The sequence below is a fragment of the Fistularia commersonii genome, chromosome 10 (genome assembly GCF_037954325.1).
Source record: "Fistularia commersonii isolate RoL2024-O1a breed Wild chromosome 10, RoL_Fcom_v1.0, whole genome shotgun sequence".
In the NCBI taxonomy this organism is placed as follows: Eukaryota; Metazoa; Chordata; class Actinopteri; order Syngnathiformes; family Fistulariidae; genus Fistularia; species Fistularia commersonii.
The window spans coordinates 18,755,809-18,774,852 of NC_141293.1; the positions used below are offsets into that span (position 1 = coordinate 18,755,809).

A 19,044-nucleotide genomic window follows, 5' to 3' on the forward strand; every position below is an offset into this window, starting at 1 on the left:
ATAGTGACTACAAATATATTATCTATGTCACTCAGTAATGTGTATATAAAGTCTTACAGAGTGAAGGCCAAAGCTGGTTCGAAATTTTGTGACAAAAAGGAAGCTACCGCTTTTTATTTGCAGGGATTATTTCAGACAATACGTAAAGCACGAAAAAAAGAAATATTCACTGCATTATATAGGGACAACTAAATATTTTCAGCCTTAGATTAAAAAAAAAAAAAAAATCTCATTAAAAAGTTGTTCACAACATTCAACTGAAGGCATGTATTAAAACTTTCCATTGTTTTCCTCTCTAAACAATTATTGCAATGAACTGTCTTGTATTTCTTGGAAATGTACATTTTAGAACAGGGATTTTTGCCAAAACAATTAGCATATTTCTTAAAAAACTCCATCTGGATAAAAATGTAGCAAATACTTTAGTGCAATTAGAATATCTGCTAAATAATCCCCACGTTTGTTCCTCCTCTTGCTTTTCTCTGCAGCATCTCAGCAAAACCAGCCAAAGTGATTTTATTTGATCTTAAACACCCCGAAGACTGACCCCTCTATCATCCTGATTATATTTTAATTATGTCATTCGTGACCAATATCTTGCCAGTAAATAAAATGCTAACTCGCTCGTTGCTAGAAAAATGACAAAACTATATATAATCATGTAGAACTATAATATAATTATATGTATATATAAATGAAATATATAACCTAATCTAATAGTATATATATATATTTTTATTTTATTTTAGGGTTTAATTATATACTTCATATATATATATATATATATATATATATATATATATATATATATATGTGTGTGTGTGTGTGTGTGTGTGTATACATATATATATAGAGAGAGATGTTTTTTTATTTTAGGGTTTAATTATATACTTCATATATATATATATGCATATATATAATTAGATTAGGTTATATATTTCATTTATATATACATATAATTATATTATAGTTTTATATGATTTTTTTTAATCAAATACATACAAAAAAATATAACTCGTGTATATTTCAGAATTAAAAAAAAAAAAAAAACGACAAAGTTTAATTCAGCTTTGCTCTGTATCTGATGTTAGTTTTCCTTCCTAAAGCAAATATTGTAATGGTTCCCCCAGAATCAGCCGGTGCTTGAATCATTCCAACCCATGTGAGGGTCAATGATAAGGAAGCGTCACTGAGAATGTTAATACCTGTGTAATGGATGGATGGACCAGATACGCCGTAGAAGCTGCTTTGTGATTTGTTTGATTTAAGAACGATTTAATCCTCACCTCTATTTCCTGCAAAGGGAGCTGATATTTAAGCTGCCAAGATAAATTTCATAAATTAAATGAATCCCACCCACGTTTACACAGGGGATTCTCTTAGTAATAATAATTTCTCTCACAGCAATTTTTATTTTAATTTTTTTTTTTTTTTTTTTTTTTTTGCTGACATTGTATTTAAAGAGGACATTTTGAGTTATTTATGTATTTATTTATTTACAGCACCGGCCAGTTTCAACATGCTGATAGACATTAACTATTTTAGATGCAATTATTTCATAAGAGCTTCCACAGGTCATGAACTTGAACGTTCACATGTAATCCTCGTGAGGTTTCCTACTATGCATGTTGAGACACCCGTCACAACTCTCTGCTCACACATGCGTATGGCATGGAAAGATAAATACACAAAGAAATGCATGGTGACACTGTTGACGGTCTTGCGGTTATGGAATATTTATGAGAATGTGACAGATGTGCTGAGACACTAAGGCATCATGGTTTCTATGGTAGAAACATTAAAAAGAAAATTTCCTCTGGTTTGAGGCAAGTAAGAGTAAACCCACTGAGAAATCAAGCAGGGATTGTTTGTTATTTATTGTATTCCATCTATAATTTTTTTTTTTTTTGCTATTTAAACTCAGCAGAGCTTAGGTAGGAAATAAGATTTTTTTTTTTTTTTTTTTTAATTAAACCATCCATCTTCTGCTGCTTATCCTACACTTAAGGTTGCAGGGGATGCTTGGGCATCATGAGCGACCCGTCATTCATTTCATTCATTCATTCATTCATTCATTCATTTATTCGGGGCAATTTTCCCAATTTTTTCCAATTTTCCTGCAGCATGTTTTGGGCCTGCGGGGGGAAAATACACCCAGACACGGGGGAAAACATGCAAACTCCACACAGAAAGGAATTGTTGGAATTGAATCGGGGTGTGTGAGGCCGAAGCGCTAACCACTGCACCGCAATAAATATTAAACTAGTCCGCCGTAAAAAAAAACAAAAAAAAAAAAAACATTAATACAGTGAAGAAATAAAAGTCTCACACTGGGAAAGTAAAATGTCTGCAATCGAGTTTAACTTTGCTATTGCAATAGTTCATGCAATGTTGACTTTGGAGAAAACTATAAGTAAATATTGGTGTCAGATTTGACCCAGGATTTAAAATTAGCCAGAGGGAAAAAAAATAAACCTGATAATTTCACTATAGAACAGTTCAACTTTATCCAGCGGTGCATTTTGAATGCACTCCAGCTGGATTCTCCGGTGAGCCGGGATATGTCAGTGCATTGTGTGCATTTTGAGGTCCAAACCTCATATATCAGGGTTGCAGACTGAAATTGCCTGTCACAATAAACTACAACCACCTTTATTTCAACACACACATGGAGGGTTTGGGTTTTACCGTCTATATTTTTACACAGAGTCACTGTCATTCGGTCATCGGGAGTATTCCACCGGCAAAAGTCACTCTTTTCCAGGTTCAACTGAAGAAAATTTAATTAAAATCATTAGATATCTGACAAAAATTCAGCTAGCAAGTCCCAGAATATAGAATACAGAGGAAATACATGAACAATTATAGGATAGCAATATATTTCCACAACATCTTGATGAATTAAAGCTCAAAAATCAAGAGGAAACTACTGCTATATGTGTGTGTGTGTGTGTGTGTGAGACAAAGGTGGCAGATAGACACTATGCAGGATGAGCCATGCTAATATAAAGCGCACTACGGGCTTGTGACAGCCCATCTGGATTTATGTGAGTGTGTGTTAGCTGCGTCCTCTGATTCCCCCTGACAGCCACGGTTGGTCTAACAACTCTCACTTGCCCACCACCTCGACCTAACCTTGACCAATCATGTTTCCTACATCCTGGCGACGAAACCATATTGGCTGAGTTCTCTCACCCACAGCAAAACCATCTGTACCTGCTCATCACCTGAGTAACAACAACGGGGCGGCAGAGAATTAGGGCTCTGGTTACAAGTGATAAGATACATTTGGAAATGCAATTTGGTCCAATAAACATGGAAAGAAAATGTTAAAAAATCAGTTCCAAAAAAAAAAAAAGGGAAAAGCCGACAAGTATTACCTCGATCATTTTGGTCCGACGGCAACTAAAAGTGGGCCGGACCAGTAAAATCATAACGTAAGTACCTAGAAGTAACATTAAGTCCACATGTTTCCTCAAGAATAAGAATAAGAACAACTTTATTTATCCCGAAGGAAATATGACAAGAAAAATATAACAATATAAATCCAGGACTCCCTTGAAAAAGAGGTTTTTAATCTCAATGGGACTTTCCTGGTCAAATATAGGAGAAATAAAATAAAATAAAAAAAATGGTGGAAAAAGTGTATAGATAGTGAAAAATAAGAAAAAAAGGGAGAATAAGAAATACAAATAAACTATAAAGTGTCTTAAGTAACAAGTGAAAGATAAGGAGTTCACAAGAGTATGAAAAAATATTGCGCTTGTGTACATTCCTGTGTTTTAGTGTAAAGAACAGGGACATGATACAGATCTTTATATGTAAAGAACTATTCATTTAAAAAAAATTCCATGCCGAACGATCTAAGCTTCTTTAAGAAAAGTAAGTGCAATTTCAACAACTCTGTGTCAACACTGTCTTCTCACTTCTCTGTGCATTTTGTTGTTTTTTTCACCAGAACGGCACCGAAAGTTGCATCTGCACCAATCGTACAGGTTTCCTAGAAACTCCAACGAACAAATAAGAAGTGAGCAATTTTTCTTGGGAAACCCAACATTATATCCACTTTTTTTCTTTTTTGACAACGGCATTTTGCCGGTGAGTGTGTCGGAGCCGAAGGAAAAGCAGGTCAATTTCTATCAATAACATAAAATGCGATTTAAAGACCTGGAAGCCGCTTTGCTGCCATCTGCTGGAAGTTGTGTCACATGGTGTTGTGCCATTTCGCTAACACTGACAATATAAAACCTGCATTTTTATTTAAGAAAAAGGAGTTTGTGATTTTTTTTTTTTTTTTTTTTTTTTTGAAATTGTAGATTTATTCCACGGACCGGATTGGACCCCCTTGCGAGCCGGTACCGGCCCGCGAGCCGTACGTTTGACACCCCTGACCTACATTGTACTTGGAATTGTTTATTTTAATTTTGAGGGCCTCGGTTGCCAAATATGCCCCTTTTGTTTCAATCAGAATCTTCCTCCTCAGAATGAGCCAAATCTTATATATTAAGTTGTCAATAAAATGTGTTTTGGCAACCTGGTTGTCTTAATTTGAAATAGGTGAAGCTGATCATTCACATGGTGCAAAGTAACAGGCCGCCATTGTTGTGTCGCTTTCACCCTGACGCTTCCTTTATTTTGTCCATTATTGATTTCCGTCTTGCTATCTCTATTATTTTATATCTACTGTATGTCTCTCTATTTATACTTATGCCCATAATAATTTTTATTTTTTGACATTATAACTGTTACGCTGCCGGGACAAAGGAATTTCCCCTATGAGCATCAATAAGGTTTAGCTTAGCTTATGAGATGAGATGAGAGATGAGAACAACTTTATTAATCCTGAAGGAAATTTTTGTGCCAGAGTTTCAAGTAAAAAAACATAACAGTAATAGATAATCGTAGAAAGGAGGAAGAATAAGAAATATAATGAAATATGAATTGTCTAACTGTTAGCAGTAACTACAAAGATTGAAAGATTATGTGTCACTTACATTGTTTACCATTGAAAAATAAGGCTTTGTTGAGTTCAGTAAAGTTTCTAAAGTAATTTATATATATACATATATACACACACACACATATACAAATATATGTGTATACATATATACAGGACTGTCACAGAAAATTAGAATATTGCGATAATGTTCTTTATCTTCATTAATGCAATTAAAAAAAACAAAAAATACTTTTTCATGATATTCTAATATTTTGAGATGGGATTTTTGAGTTTTCTTAGGATGCAAGCCATTATATTTTTTCTGCTATCAAATAAAGATTAAATAATTGCTATAAAAATTATAGATGCACTTTGTTACTTTCATTTGTTTAACGACTTTTTTTAATTGTTAATGTCATTTTCATTTCTTTACTTCTAGCTGTATGATAGACTTTGTTTTTAAAGTTTGTCATTGTCGCTTTCTGGGATAAAAAAAAGATAAACACACATGACAAAAAAAAAGGGGAAGGTACAAGTACAGGACTGTCTCAGAAAATAAGGATACTGTGATAAAGTTCTTTATCATCTGTAATGCAATTAAAAAAAACAAAAAATTACTTTTTCATGATATTCTAACATTTTGAGATAGGATTTTTGAGTTTTCTTAAGATGTAAGCCATAATCAGCAATATTAAAATAATAAAAGGCTTGCAATATTTCAGTTGATTTGTAATGAATCCAGAATGTATAAAATTTTTGTTTTTGTAATTGCATTACAGAAGATCAAGAACTTTATCACAATATTTTAATTTTTTGTATTGTATTTTCTGTCCTGTATACACATATACACACACATACACAGTATATATTATATTATATATTATTATATTATCATATATTATACTATATATTATTCTCTTTTTTTTCTTTGTTTTTTTCTTTTTATTTATTTTCTTTAATTTCAGTCTTGGTGTTCACGTGTCCACAACTTTGATGCTGCTACCCTGATGTGCCTCCCAAATAAAGTTGTTCTGATTCTGATTTAGATTTTTCACGTCTTGCCGAAATGGCCTCAATATTGCACAGCAGGTAACCATGGCCAAACCTGATTTATTTATATTTTTATTTTTATTTTTTTTTTTGTATCCACACAGCCTGAAAATGTCATTTAGTCTATTAACCAAAGAGAGACGTCACTTGGAAATTGCTTCCAGAAGTGGAACTTGGTAAAAACAGATTTGATCGTAAAGGCTGAATAACAACGCTAAAAACAGAGCGAGAAAGAAAAAGAAATGGATAGTAAACCCCTTCTTGATTACCTCCATCTATCTATCCATGTCAGTTTTGGTTTACTTTATAAGATAAAAAGACCATTCATGCAAGAGAACAATTTAGTTGGATGACAGTCCAGATTATTGTTTGTTTTGTTGCCGGAGCAGCTTTTTAATGAAGATCTTCCTGTCACATGTTCAGGCGGTTGTTTCGCCGCATCCGTTGCACGGATAAACTTAACCACACCTTTTTTATCCAGCTCGGTAATTGAAAAGTAAAACCAAAGCAAAGTTGGTCACGACGGTATGTGGGACTCGAAGCGGAAATAAACCCGTCTTAATGTTGTCGCTTGTGCAACACTTACAATTTCACTGTTTTTTTTCTGCAAAATAAAAGATAGAAAACACCGGATATTTATTTCTGCTGTATTTAGCTACTATACTTAATCAAATCAGATATACGGGTTGCGTTTAAGCTGCAACAATAACGTTTGCTAAATCGTCAAACCGCAACTGCCGTGAACTGAAAAGGCGAACGAAAGTTCATTTGCCGACGACCGCGCACGAGGATCGATTTACCGTTCAATCGCTGTACAGTTTGCGGAAAAAAAGAGAAAGGGAGGAAAAAAAAAATGAATTAACGCTCGGAGACGCTGGCTGACGTGTCACTGTAACGCACATCGAGCGGTTTGGACGCCGTAACCTCTTTACATGAGTGCTGACATGCAAAGACGTTGGTCGACATGCACGCAGGCGATGTAAACAAGGGTTTATAATTGACTTTAAGGTCGTTCTACTTGCGTACAAAGCTTTTTAATGGGCAAACGCCACGCGTGACCTTTATTTCTCCTCAACCGGCGTCAAAAATCGTTTTGATGAGGGTTTTCTTTGTTCGTCCAGTTGCGCCGGCTACCAGTAGCTGCCAGGATCAAGCACAAGACCCTGACATTCAAAACCACCTCAGGAACAGGTCCAGCATATCTGAACCAAATGATAAGACCTTATGTTCCTCTAATACAAACCTACTAGCAGTACCTTCTGCTCGCTCTAAGCGATCTCAGGCAAAACTGTTCTCAGTTCTACTACCTCAGTGGTGGAACAAACTTCCGGAAGCAACAAGACGAGCATCATCTCTCTCAACCTTCAAGAAACAGGTAAAAACTTTTCTCTTTCAGGACTTTTTACTGCGCTGATGCCCCAGATCAGGTTAGGCAGCAAGTTAGGCTATGCAGTGTGTGTGTGTACGTTTTTGTCTTAAAAACAAAAAACAAAAACAAAACTAACCCCAGCTTACTGTTCTGTATATTTCCTGTGCATTGTGTATTTGCAAGTGTATTCGCAGTCCTTATGTCCTCTATTGTAAGTCGCTTTGGATAAAAGCGTCTGCCAAATGTAATGTTTCCTTTGTTTCCAAAAACGGAAAAAACCGTGACGTGGTTTCTGCGCAATCAACCGCCTGCTGATGTGAAAGAAGTCGCACATTAGACGGGGAAAGATTGACACTTAGGATACAACGCGACTTGTATTATTATTATTGGATCGGGGAAAAGTGTCTTTTGTTTTTAGAAAGTCCAACTCCGCAGTGACTACTTTTGTGCTGAGTGTAAACTGCGAAGCCATCTTGCCCCATTAATTTTAATTTATGATCTCCAACTGATGGATAATGACGCTGGGCGTGCGACTTGTTGAAAATGTGGCTGAAATTAATCTAAAATATACAAAATATTTCTTTTTTATGAGGTTGCTTCTAAATCCCCCAGGACTTCACCGCATTTGCATTTTGGCTGAAAAGGTGGCTGAGTTTACTCTATTAGAGTGGATATTTGGATTTGTCAAAGCTGAAAAGGCACAACAATAATACCTCTATTCAGCTAATGGCCTGAAAAAGGCAGCGAGTGAGAAGGAAAAGCACTGGCACCCAGGAAATGACTCACCGACATGAATTACGGCCTCATTATTAATGCAATTTATTTTTTTTCTTCACGGTTTTGCACGTCAAAATGTTATGACAAATGTATTTGCTGAAAATGCTGTGAACCCATAAAAACTTTAAAAAAAAAGGACGCCGTATTAAAAAATGCACTTCTTGCTCGGAAAATAGCTGAAAACAAGGTGCCAAAGTGCCGAGATTGTTTATTTTGCACCGTTCCAAATTTGATGGAAGTGTTTTTAGAAACCTGTTTCATGTTCATAACAAGAACTGCAACCGACATCAAATAAAAGCTAACCATTTTAAGGCAGCCCTTACCGTTGTTTAGAGCTTCTTAAAGTTTTCATGTAAAGTGAATTTCAGCAATGACATTGACGCAAAGGCCATCCGGTTGGTTTTCTAACACGTCCCTTTTGTTCTCAAACGTAAAAAGGATAAAAGGAATTCTCTCTTTTTCTGTCATTTTGTACCGTCTTACACAGATTAGAGTGATTTCTATGAACAACGCAACCGCATTGCTTTTGTTTTCTGAAATGAATTACACATTGTAAATGTCACGCTTATGGGAATTTATGTGAACTCTTCAGATTTGGCTCATTTTTCTCACTTTTGAGTGCTTTCTGGTTTAAGGAGGCCCCTTTTTTTTGTTCGCTTACCTCATTTTGTAGCGTCTCTGTCCTCTGAGGTATTGCAAAACGTTCCCAAACGTTTCCCCATTTATCCTAATGTTCCGGTTGGTGCTTAAACCTTTCTGTTTGTTCTGCTGACTCCCGGTTTTATATAATCAGGTCCATACAAGACATGTTTTTCCTCATTTTCCTCACAATCATTTGTGTGGACTTTTCAAGCACGACCGCCGACGGCCGAACCTTCTTCGGCACGATCTGGAAGCGACGCGTGGGAGATATCATGCAGATCCCATTCTGCAAAAACTACTGGACACTTTTTTTTTTTTTTTTTTCACATCTAAAAACATTAAATTCTTCAGATGTTTTCCAAATGATCTAATTTTTTTATTATTATTATTTTGTATTTTATTTCATTTTTTTTTTTTTTTGCTGGATTGAATAAGATGCTCCCGATTTTATAATTCCTCCCTTTTTTTTTCTGTGGAGCAAAATAATGTGTGTTTGCATGTTTCTCCTTTGCCACCATATTGCAAGACAGTTATTATTGTTTTGTATTTTATTTCATTTTGTTTTTTTTTTTTTTCATTTTTTTTTCATTTTGTATTTTATTTCATTTTATTTTATTTTATTTCATTTTTATTTCATTAATTTCTTTTTATTTCATTCATTTCATTTTTTTTTTTTTTTTTTTTTTTTTTTTTTACGTGGATTGAATATGACGCTCCCGATTTTATAATTCCTCCCTTTTTTTCTGTGGAGCAAAATCATGTGTGTTTGCATGTTTCTCCTTTGCCACCATATTGCAAGACAGTTATTATCAACTTGTATTTTATTTCATTTTTTTTTAATTATTATTTTTTTTGTTTGTTTTTTTTTTTTTTCTGGACGCTCCCGATTTCATAGTTCCTCCGCCTTTTTTTTTTTTTCTGGGGAGCAAAATCACGTGCGTTTGCATGTTTCTCCTTTGCCACCGTATTGCAAGACAGTTATTATTATTTTGTATTTTATTTCATTTTTTAGAATCATTATTTATTTATTTATTATTTTTGGTGGATTGAATAAGACGCTCCTGATTTTATAAATCCTCCCTTTTTTTTTCTATGGAGCAAAATCATGTGTGTTTGCATGTTTCTCCTTTGCCACCATATTGCAAGACAGACAGAGCTGGCAAGCTCTGCAACATCTCCCACTGGCTGCCAGAGAGAAAGCATGAGATGAGAAGGAGAACTAGAACAGAAGGACTCATCAAGGAACTCCTCCATTTTGGAAGAGATTCATCTGTAGCGACGCCCCGCTGTTCTCCCAGTCTTGGTTTCTTTCCTCGCATCTCTTTTTACTACCTCACTTCCATCCCGTCATCCTCTCACTCTTTGACTCCCACACTTCTTCTTCTCTCTAAGTTCCAACTTCTGATCCCTTCCTTTTTCTTTTTTTTTTTTCTCAGTAATTGCATTGTTCCGTGCTTAACTTGCTTGAAACTTGGAGGATAATTACTGAGGGGAAGTCCGAAATGAACGCGCTCTGCGTTTATTAGCGCTTCAATCCTCTTGGCGTTTTAAACATTGCAATTTCAAGGTAAACAAGTTGTTTATCCGGTCGCAACACGTGCACACAAGCGCATGTTGAGACGCATTTTGCAATAATGGTGCATTTTGTTATAAACATCCAAAATGTGAGAACTTTTTCATTTCATTTCGTAATCAAGCCGCATTTTGTAATAAACTGCCCCAACGCATTTTGTGATAAATTTCCCCGCATGATGTAATAAGTTATTACATTTTGAGAAGATTATTACAAAAAGCACTTGCAACTTTTTTATTCTCTAGGAAATGTAATAACATTGAATTTATAGAATATTCTCTGTTAATGTAACCTTTGAATAGTGCACTGATAGTAATTGCTAAGTGCTGCTACTAGGCTAATACACTGATACTAATAATAGGCCTAGCTTTTACAAATACTTTAAAGTAAAATAGAATACAATTAACAAACAAATAAACTATGCTTTAGAATTGTTATTACATAATGCACCATGTCATTACATTTCCTAGAGAACAAAAAAGTTGCGAGTGCATTTTGTAATAATCTTCTCAATATGTAATAACTTATTACATAATGTGGCAAAATTTATTACAAAATGCGTTGGGGCAGTTTATTACAAAATGCGGCAGTTTATTACAAAATGCGGCTTTAGTACAAAATGAAATGAAAACGTTATTACATTTTGGACGTTTGTAACAAAATGCACTGTTATTACAAAATGCGGCTCAGCAAGGACACACTATTCTCTTGCTGCAACACCATGTTGAGCCGCATTTTGTAATAAACATCCAAAATGTCCAAACAGAGAATATTCTATAAATTCCATGTTATTACATTTGCTAGAGAATAAAAAAGTTGCAAGTGCATTTTGTAATAATCTTCTCAATATGTAATAACTTATTACATAATGCGGCAAAATTTATTACAAAATACGGCAGTTTATTACAAAATGCGGCTTTATTCCAAAAGGAATTATTCTCTAGGACATGTTATAAGATGGTGGATTATGTAATAAAAATTGCAAAGCATAGTTTAATTATTTGTTAATTGTATTTTATTTTACTTTAAAGTATTTGTAAAAGCTAGGCCTATTATTAGTATCAGTGTATTAGCCTAATAGCGGTACTTAGCAATTACTATCAGTACACTATTCAAAGGTTGCATTAACAGAGAATATTCTATAAATTCCATGTTATTACATTTCCTAGAGAATAAAAAAGTTGCAAGTGCATTTTGTGATAATCTTCTCAAAATGTAATAACTTATTAGATAATGCGGCAAACTTTAGTACAAAATATGTACTAAATATATATGTACAATAGTTGGGGCAATTTATTACAAAATGCGGCTTTATTACGAAATGAAATGAAAAAGTTATGACATTTTGGACGTTTATTACAAAATGCACTGTTAATTACAAAACGCGTCTCAGCAGTGCATCCGTGCACGGCGGCCCTACTTACTTATGCAGCGCGCTGGGCGGCAGCTTGGTCGTCTTTTCCATCTGGCCGTAGCACGAAGTCTTGGCTTCCGGAATGTCCCCGTACTCATCCAACATGGCGGCGGCCGCCGACGTGATGATTCCCAGCCCGTCCCGAACCCGGGCCTCCAGCGGGTAGTCCCAGTCGTCGTACGACACCGAAATCATCCCGGACGGGAACTGTTCGGGCGTTATTTCCGGGTTGCCGGTGGTCAGAGACGGTACAATCCAGATGTATCCGAAGCCGGTGAGGCCGAGCGACCGAGCTTCTTCCAGGATGTAGACGGCCTCGTCCTTGGAGGAGTAGAGCACCACCACCGGCGACTGGACCTTCTTCAGCATGATCTGGGAGCGACTGTCTTCCTCCACGGCGTCCAGGGTGATGATGTTCTGCAGATCCCAACCTACAAAACTACGGCGGGGATAACAAGGACGGAAGCGAAAGGATTTTTATGAATTAAATAGACAATTGACTTTGCTCAGGTGCTGCAAGGGCGGTTCTAATGATCCATTGCGGCGGTTGATGTGATCGCTAAGTGCGGCGTGAATGATCATTTGTGTTGAGCGCTTATTGTTTGGGTTAAATGGGATGTAAATATTAAAAGTTGTACCATATTACAGCGCTCAGCCGGTGCCAGCCCACACAACTAAATGAACGACTCTTAATATGAAAGGATGCATGCAGTGTCTGAACACAATTACAGCGGTTTGCAAAAAGTACTCATGGCTTTTTGAACTTTTCCACAATATTCAATTGTGATTTTAGATGCACAGAAAACGGTGAAAGTTCTTCTATTGCAGAGCAAACAACCAACTGGAAATGGAAATATGTTCATTTTGACAACAGCCTTTGTTTGATTTGCAGTGCTTCCCAGCAATCTCAGTTATTTCTGTTACAAAATGATCTTTATCACAGCTTTTAGGGGGGAAATAGTTTATTAAAGCTTCTGTTCTTTTACAATGTGGGGTCAACATTGATGATTTAAATACGACAGATCGGATAGAAACACATTTTGGTCCAAATCAATGCTTTTATCTTCATGTTGTAGCCGTGAAACCGTGTTAGCTTCACTGACCATCCAAACAAAATCCGCAAATTTGATCGGGATTAAAATAAATCCTATAAATTCTTTAATGATGTTAAAAAATGATGGAAACGTATTTTTATGTACTGCATGTTTATCACGTAAAGGGGATACATAATACCAATTAAAACATTGGCAAGAAAAAAAAAAAAAAATGGAGAGTTTGTATCATGAAAACTGTAAACGGTAAAATAATAGAAAATTGCGTTTTGCAATCTGTAGATTTGTTACGAGCCATCTATTGTAAAAATCCAGAGAATCCCCTTTAGTTGTTTCATTATCTGCGAGAGGCTGCAGTTCACGGAGGCGCTTCCAATTACCAAACTGTTTCCCTGCTTGGGTCAGCATTGTTTCTCCAACTTGACTGGCCAATTTATTTTCTGCTGAGATGATGGAAGTTCTGTGATATTTAAACCGCCTGGCAGTTGCTAAGTGACTGGAAGCCGCCGTGGAAAATTGACAACAGGTAATTGGGCCCAAAATTCCCCTCATAGGACACAATGTCAATTATTCCAAGACTGAAATAAGCATGAATATAAATATTGGGATGTTAATAGTATAATCTCATTTAGAAATTTAGAAAATTTCATCGGAGGTTTATTTTTTATTTTTTATTTTTTTTTTGTAAATACATGTATATTAGCAAAAATGTTGCATTAGATATATTAGACGTTTTACAAAGTGAATTGCATGCTGGGAAGATGCTTCCAAATAAGAGCCTCCTTTCATAGAAACATTGCTCATTGACGAGTAACAGTATTTTTTTAATTTTTTTTCAATTATTGATTTATATTTACTTTGGCTAGGAAAAGTAAAATGGCATTCAATTAAAAAAAAATAAAAAAAAAAATAGCCACCAGCTATTTTTCAAGGATTACAATCACGTTACCCCCCTTTGGTGGGGTCTCTAGATCACTGCACATTCATCATTAATCTCATTTTTCTGCCAAGAAGTTTATTCCGCTGCGTTCCGGTGCGGTTGTTCTGTTTATCTTTCGCTCAATGAAAAAGAAATCACTGGAAACGGCTCAAAAGTGTAAAAGACAGACGAGTGTCACATGTAGCACAAAAGCCTGATTTAGGGTTATTTAAGTATTGGTGGAGGGGAGGGTGTCCTTGAAATACCTTTAAAAAACTTAACTGCTTTTGCCATTATAGTGTTCTTATGCTATACTCTAATCTTAGTTTGAATATTAATGAATGAATGAATGATGATGAATATTATTATATCTTGATCTCCTGAAACCTGAGCATTTGTTTCTTGTGCATGTTCATTGAGCTCTTTGGAAATTAGGTTTTTGGGACCAAAATTTGTCTTTCAACAAGATCCAGCTCTGCAAAAAAAAAAAAAAAAAAAAAAAATGGAAAATCTGGAATGTACTGTTAAATGGTTTGATAAGAAAATAAAGGATTTTAAGTTAAACGGATCTCTATCACATCGATTGGTGTTGTGTGCGTTTGCTACCACTAGCAGGTGCTAAGAAATCCCTTCTAATTGTATGAAGATGCAGTATGTCAGGCTTTAGTGGCGCATAAATTGAATGGAAAGGGAGCTAAAATCCTACAATACTAATAAAAGTAAAAGCAGCAATAAGGAGGAAAAAGAGTCTGAAAGGCAAAAAAAAAAAAAAAAAAAAAAAAACTGAGGACATTTTGCATGAAATACACTAAAACTATGTTGAGATTGACCTTCTGAATGTTCCACCTCAACGCCACCGAAAGTAGATTTGCAACAAGAAGGCCTAGATTTAGTTTTTGTTGTTTTTACAAAAGCATGTTTCATATATAAATCATCACACTGCCAATCAGAGCGGTTCATTTTTCAAAACCTCACAACCAAGTTGAATGAAAACTGTATATTCAACCTTTTTAGCTTTAGCTTCTTAGCTTTTGGTTCCTAAGATTACCTTGACTTCCTGACGGTATTTTTTATTACGTGACTATTTCCCGGCTTCTGACGGGTATGCTGGTGTGGAGGCAACAGAAGAAAAAAAAAAAAAAAGACATGAAATTTGTGTTAATTCGGTGAATTAAATAGCTTTAGCATCGGATAACCTGCTAAGACCATCCACGCTGCAGCCTAACCCAGCCGTCACTGGGCGAGAGTCGGGGTACACCCTGGATCCGTCACCGGTAAATCCCAGGATCACATGCAGAGACATTAACTCTGCATTCGGGGCAGTTTCCTCAACGAACCTGCCGTATGGTTTTTGGAGAACTTGCAAACGCCACATGGGAATTGAGCCAGGTACCTTCGTGCTGTGAGGCCGAAGCGCTAACCAATGCTAAACCCCTGGTTTTTAGAAAGAAAAAAAATAATAATATTCATTCAATGAAGAAACTTAAGAGACTGTTTTTTGAAAAATCCTCATCCCATAACACAGTTTCTTTATCACAACTAGGGTAATGAGACAAGGTGGATAGAAACAAGACACACATAAAACAAAACAGGAAATGCCCTTTAGACGGGTAAAAACTGACAATACACATATATAAAAAACCCACATAATTGGCATGAAAACGGAGAATACATCAAAAACTGGAACAAATCCATAACAAAGTGACTCCACATCACATACACATACATACAACATATACCATGTATACGGCGCTTGAATTGGGAACGGGTGGAAACAATCAAGGGATTGGAGCGCGGGAAATAAGTGCAAACAATTGACATAATTATCTATTCATTTAACTTTATTTATCTATTTTTTTATCAATGTATTTATCAAGTTTATTATTATTATTATTATTATTATTATTATTATTATTATTATTGTTGTTGTTATTATTATTATTATTGTTATTATCATTATCATTATTATTGTTGTTATTATTATTATTATCATTATTATTAATAGTAGTAGTATTTTTTCATTTATTTGATTTTCATTTATGATTTTGATTGTTTCAGATTTATTTCAAAGTTCTCTACACTGCGATGGCACGTTTCATTTATATATTGCATGGAGTGAGTTTCAACCCAGAAAATATATGTTCTGTATAATGTGAGTGTGTGTGTGAGGGAGTTGCCTGTTGTCCACAGTTGTGTCCACGTATCAATTTTTATTTATCATTATTATTATTATTATTATTATTATTATTATTATTATTGTCGTTGTTGTTTTATTATTATTATTAGTATTATTATTATTATCATTATTTTATTTATTATCATTATTATTATTATTATTTTATGTATTATCATTATTATTATTATTATCATTATTATTACTGTCGTTTTTATTTTTATTTATTATTATTATTATTATTATTATTATTATTATTATTATTATTATTATTATTATTATTATTATTTATTCATTTAGTTGATTGTCATTTACAATTTTTATATTTTCAGATTTATTTGAAAGTCCTCTACACGGCGATTACACATTTCATTTATGTATTGCACGGAGTGTGTTTTTGTATAATGTGAGTGTGTGTGTGAGGGGGTTACCTGTTGTCCACAGTTGTTTTGAGGATGTTGATAAACTCCTGGTAGCCGGGGAACTTGGATGTGACGATGGAGAAGATGTGCCAGTCGTACTCCTCCATGATGTTCAGCATCAGCAGCGCCTCCTGCTGGATGGAAGCGCCAAACTGGAAGAAGGTCGATTTCACGTCCTAAAACGAGAAACGGCAACGTTGAAATTAAGAGAACTTAACACCCATACCAAAATTTATCTCAGGGTTTTATTCAAATATTCACAAAAGAATCCCAGAAACACGCGAACATTTGTTTCACCCAAATCAAACACACGACACATCCGCGAATGGGAGGTTTAAGACAATTAAATTACGCAGAAAGAAGATTGTGTGGAAAAGCAGCAGGAATGTGTAGGTTTGGTTCTTAAGAACGAGGGTTACATTCACTCTGACTCACTCCATTAAACCTGACTCAGAATCATTTTACCACTTATTCATCAAAACTCAGACACACACCAGGACAAAGCCGAGGCGCATTATTGCAGGTGAACAAATTAACTCCTATCATGTCGGAAGAGTCGGTTTAAATGAGTCATTATTACGGCTATTAAATGAGGTGAAATGGGACAAAAATAACGAGCGAGGAGCATGTAGCACATCTAAATGTGTGGGATGACAAAGCGCTACCTTATCTCTTGCTGCGTATTGCATGTCGTGCTTGTGCACGCGTGCATGTGCTGGTGTGTGTGTGTGTGTGTGTCTGTGCACATTTGGATGTTTTACCTTGAAATGTCAGACAGTTCACAAATGCGTCATCTTGTCTTGACACTATGATTTTGATAAAGGTTCAGGTATGTGTGTGCATATGTGTGTGTGTGTGTGTGTGTGTGTGTGTGTGTGTGTGTGTGTGTGATGTGCAATAGCAGAAGAAACAGAGGGTTTGTGCAGCTATCACACAAAAACTCGCATCTCTTGTGTATTCTGGCTGTAGCTTTTAAATCATGGCTTGTGATACAAAGACAGGCGACAGAAAGATTGCAAAGTGATGAAGAAAATATATGATAATAAACATATAAACATGATAATCCAATGTGCATATTTTAACGCGTTCCTCTATATTTACCACATACATGCTATCATGCATTTTTCTTACATTTGCCTGTTAAGCAGCCTGAATTCTTTTTGTTTATATGATTTTTTTTATTTAGATGTTCTTTTGTTTGTTTGTTTTAAATCACATTTTCTATATTGGATTATATCAAAATAGCTATATAAATACGAATGATGAATTTTGAAAAATGTTGACTTATAGGCTTGGTAAAATAAAATTAAAAATTAAAAAAAAACTTTCTCTTGGTTTATTTGCCATGGCTTACATTATTTTAAATTTACGCGTTCTAGTTTACTTTTAAAAATAGCTGCGATGTATCGATTGAGTGGTTAACCATGTCAGTGCATGCGTCACGTGTAATTTCCACACAACACGCGTGATGTGCGTCTTCACTGCGTTATTTGTGTTAGTGTTTCCCCCTTATATCACGGCGCGCTATCATAGCATCGTATCTGATCGTGAGCTTGTTTCCCTCCATGTTCAGATTCAAGAGCTCTTTATAGGCTGCCCGTGGATCCGTGTGTGTGTGTGTGTGTGTGTGTCTGTTCTAATGGGGTAGAAAGTGAAGCCTTGGTGGAGCATGGTGGGACAGGAGGGAGGTCATGCTATAAGACATGTCACTTCCTGTTTCCATCACTGCAGTGGCCGATACTCCCAGACTTTGCTACAGAGAAGTGACCAGCCAGGGAATGTTATAGAATACAAGGACTTACATAAATACACACATTGTATGCATGCAATGTGATGCTTTATTTTATTAATTAAGATTATGCATCAGTTTTATTTTATTTTATTTTTTGGATAGTGAGGCTTATTGTCTTTTTGATTTTTTTTTTACAGCACCTGTCCATTTCATAGGGAAAAAACATGACTTTTTTCCATGACATCTATATTTATAGAAAATGTTATTGACAAATTTTGAGTGGAAAAAATCTTCAAAGTATCGTTGAGGTTTCTAGCATTTTTTATATTTTTTCTCTTTAAATCCCAAGGTCTTTTTTTGGAACTAAATCTTGCAACAGTTTTATTTTATTTTATTTATTTTTTTTTTTTACAGCACCTGTCCATTTCATAGGGAACAACCATGACTTTCATTTTTTTGATGACATCTATATTTTTAGAAAATGTTATTGACAAATTTTAAGCAGAATAAATCTTCAAAGTATCACTGAGATTTTTATCATTTTTTATATGTTTTCTCTTCTAATCCCAAGGTTTTTTTTGTAAGTAAATCTGTGAATCCCACAATTTCTGAAGGAAAAAATGTATGCATAATCCTAATAAATGTCAAAATGTAGGCAAGGCATCTTAATTGTAATTTTTTTTTTCTTTTTTTTTTTTTAATGCTTCTGTTTTGTTTCATTTTTTTAGCGTTGACGTGATATTGAAGTCTATAAATAATTCAATTTTTACAAAATGTTGAATTCGATGCATGCTATGCTAAATACGCTATGCTACAGACTAATGGAAAGCTAACAAAATAAACACGTGTAAGGCTAAAAATACCCTGGTGGATCAGACGGGATAAAATATAGGAACAACAGTTTGGCCTCTTTTGATTTTTAATTGCAACACCCACTTTAAACCGTGTTGCTGTGGTTTTTCACTTCCAGTACCTCAAATTC

General features: G+C 35.0%; 1 protein-coding gene across 1 annotated transcript in view; it reads right to left on the reverse strand.

Annotated features, from left to right (window-relative positions):
- The window catches only part of grin2aa (glutamate receptor, ionotropic, N-methyl D-aspartate 2A, a), a 192,635-nt gene that overhangs the window by 65,700 nt on the left and 107,891 nt on the right, over nucleotides 1-19,044 (reverse strand). Inside the window, exons 2-3 of the mRNA XM_086154213.1 lie at nucleotides 16,340-16,506; nucleotides 11,775-12,203 (exon numbers count right to left, since the gene is read on the reverse strand). Of these exons, the coding sequence (XP_086010339.1) occupies nucleotides 11,775-12,203; nucleotides 16,340-16,506 (596 nt within the window). The remainder of the gene's footprint in view (nucleotides 1-11,774; nucleotides 12,204-16,339; nucleotides 16,507-19,044) is intronic.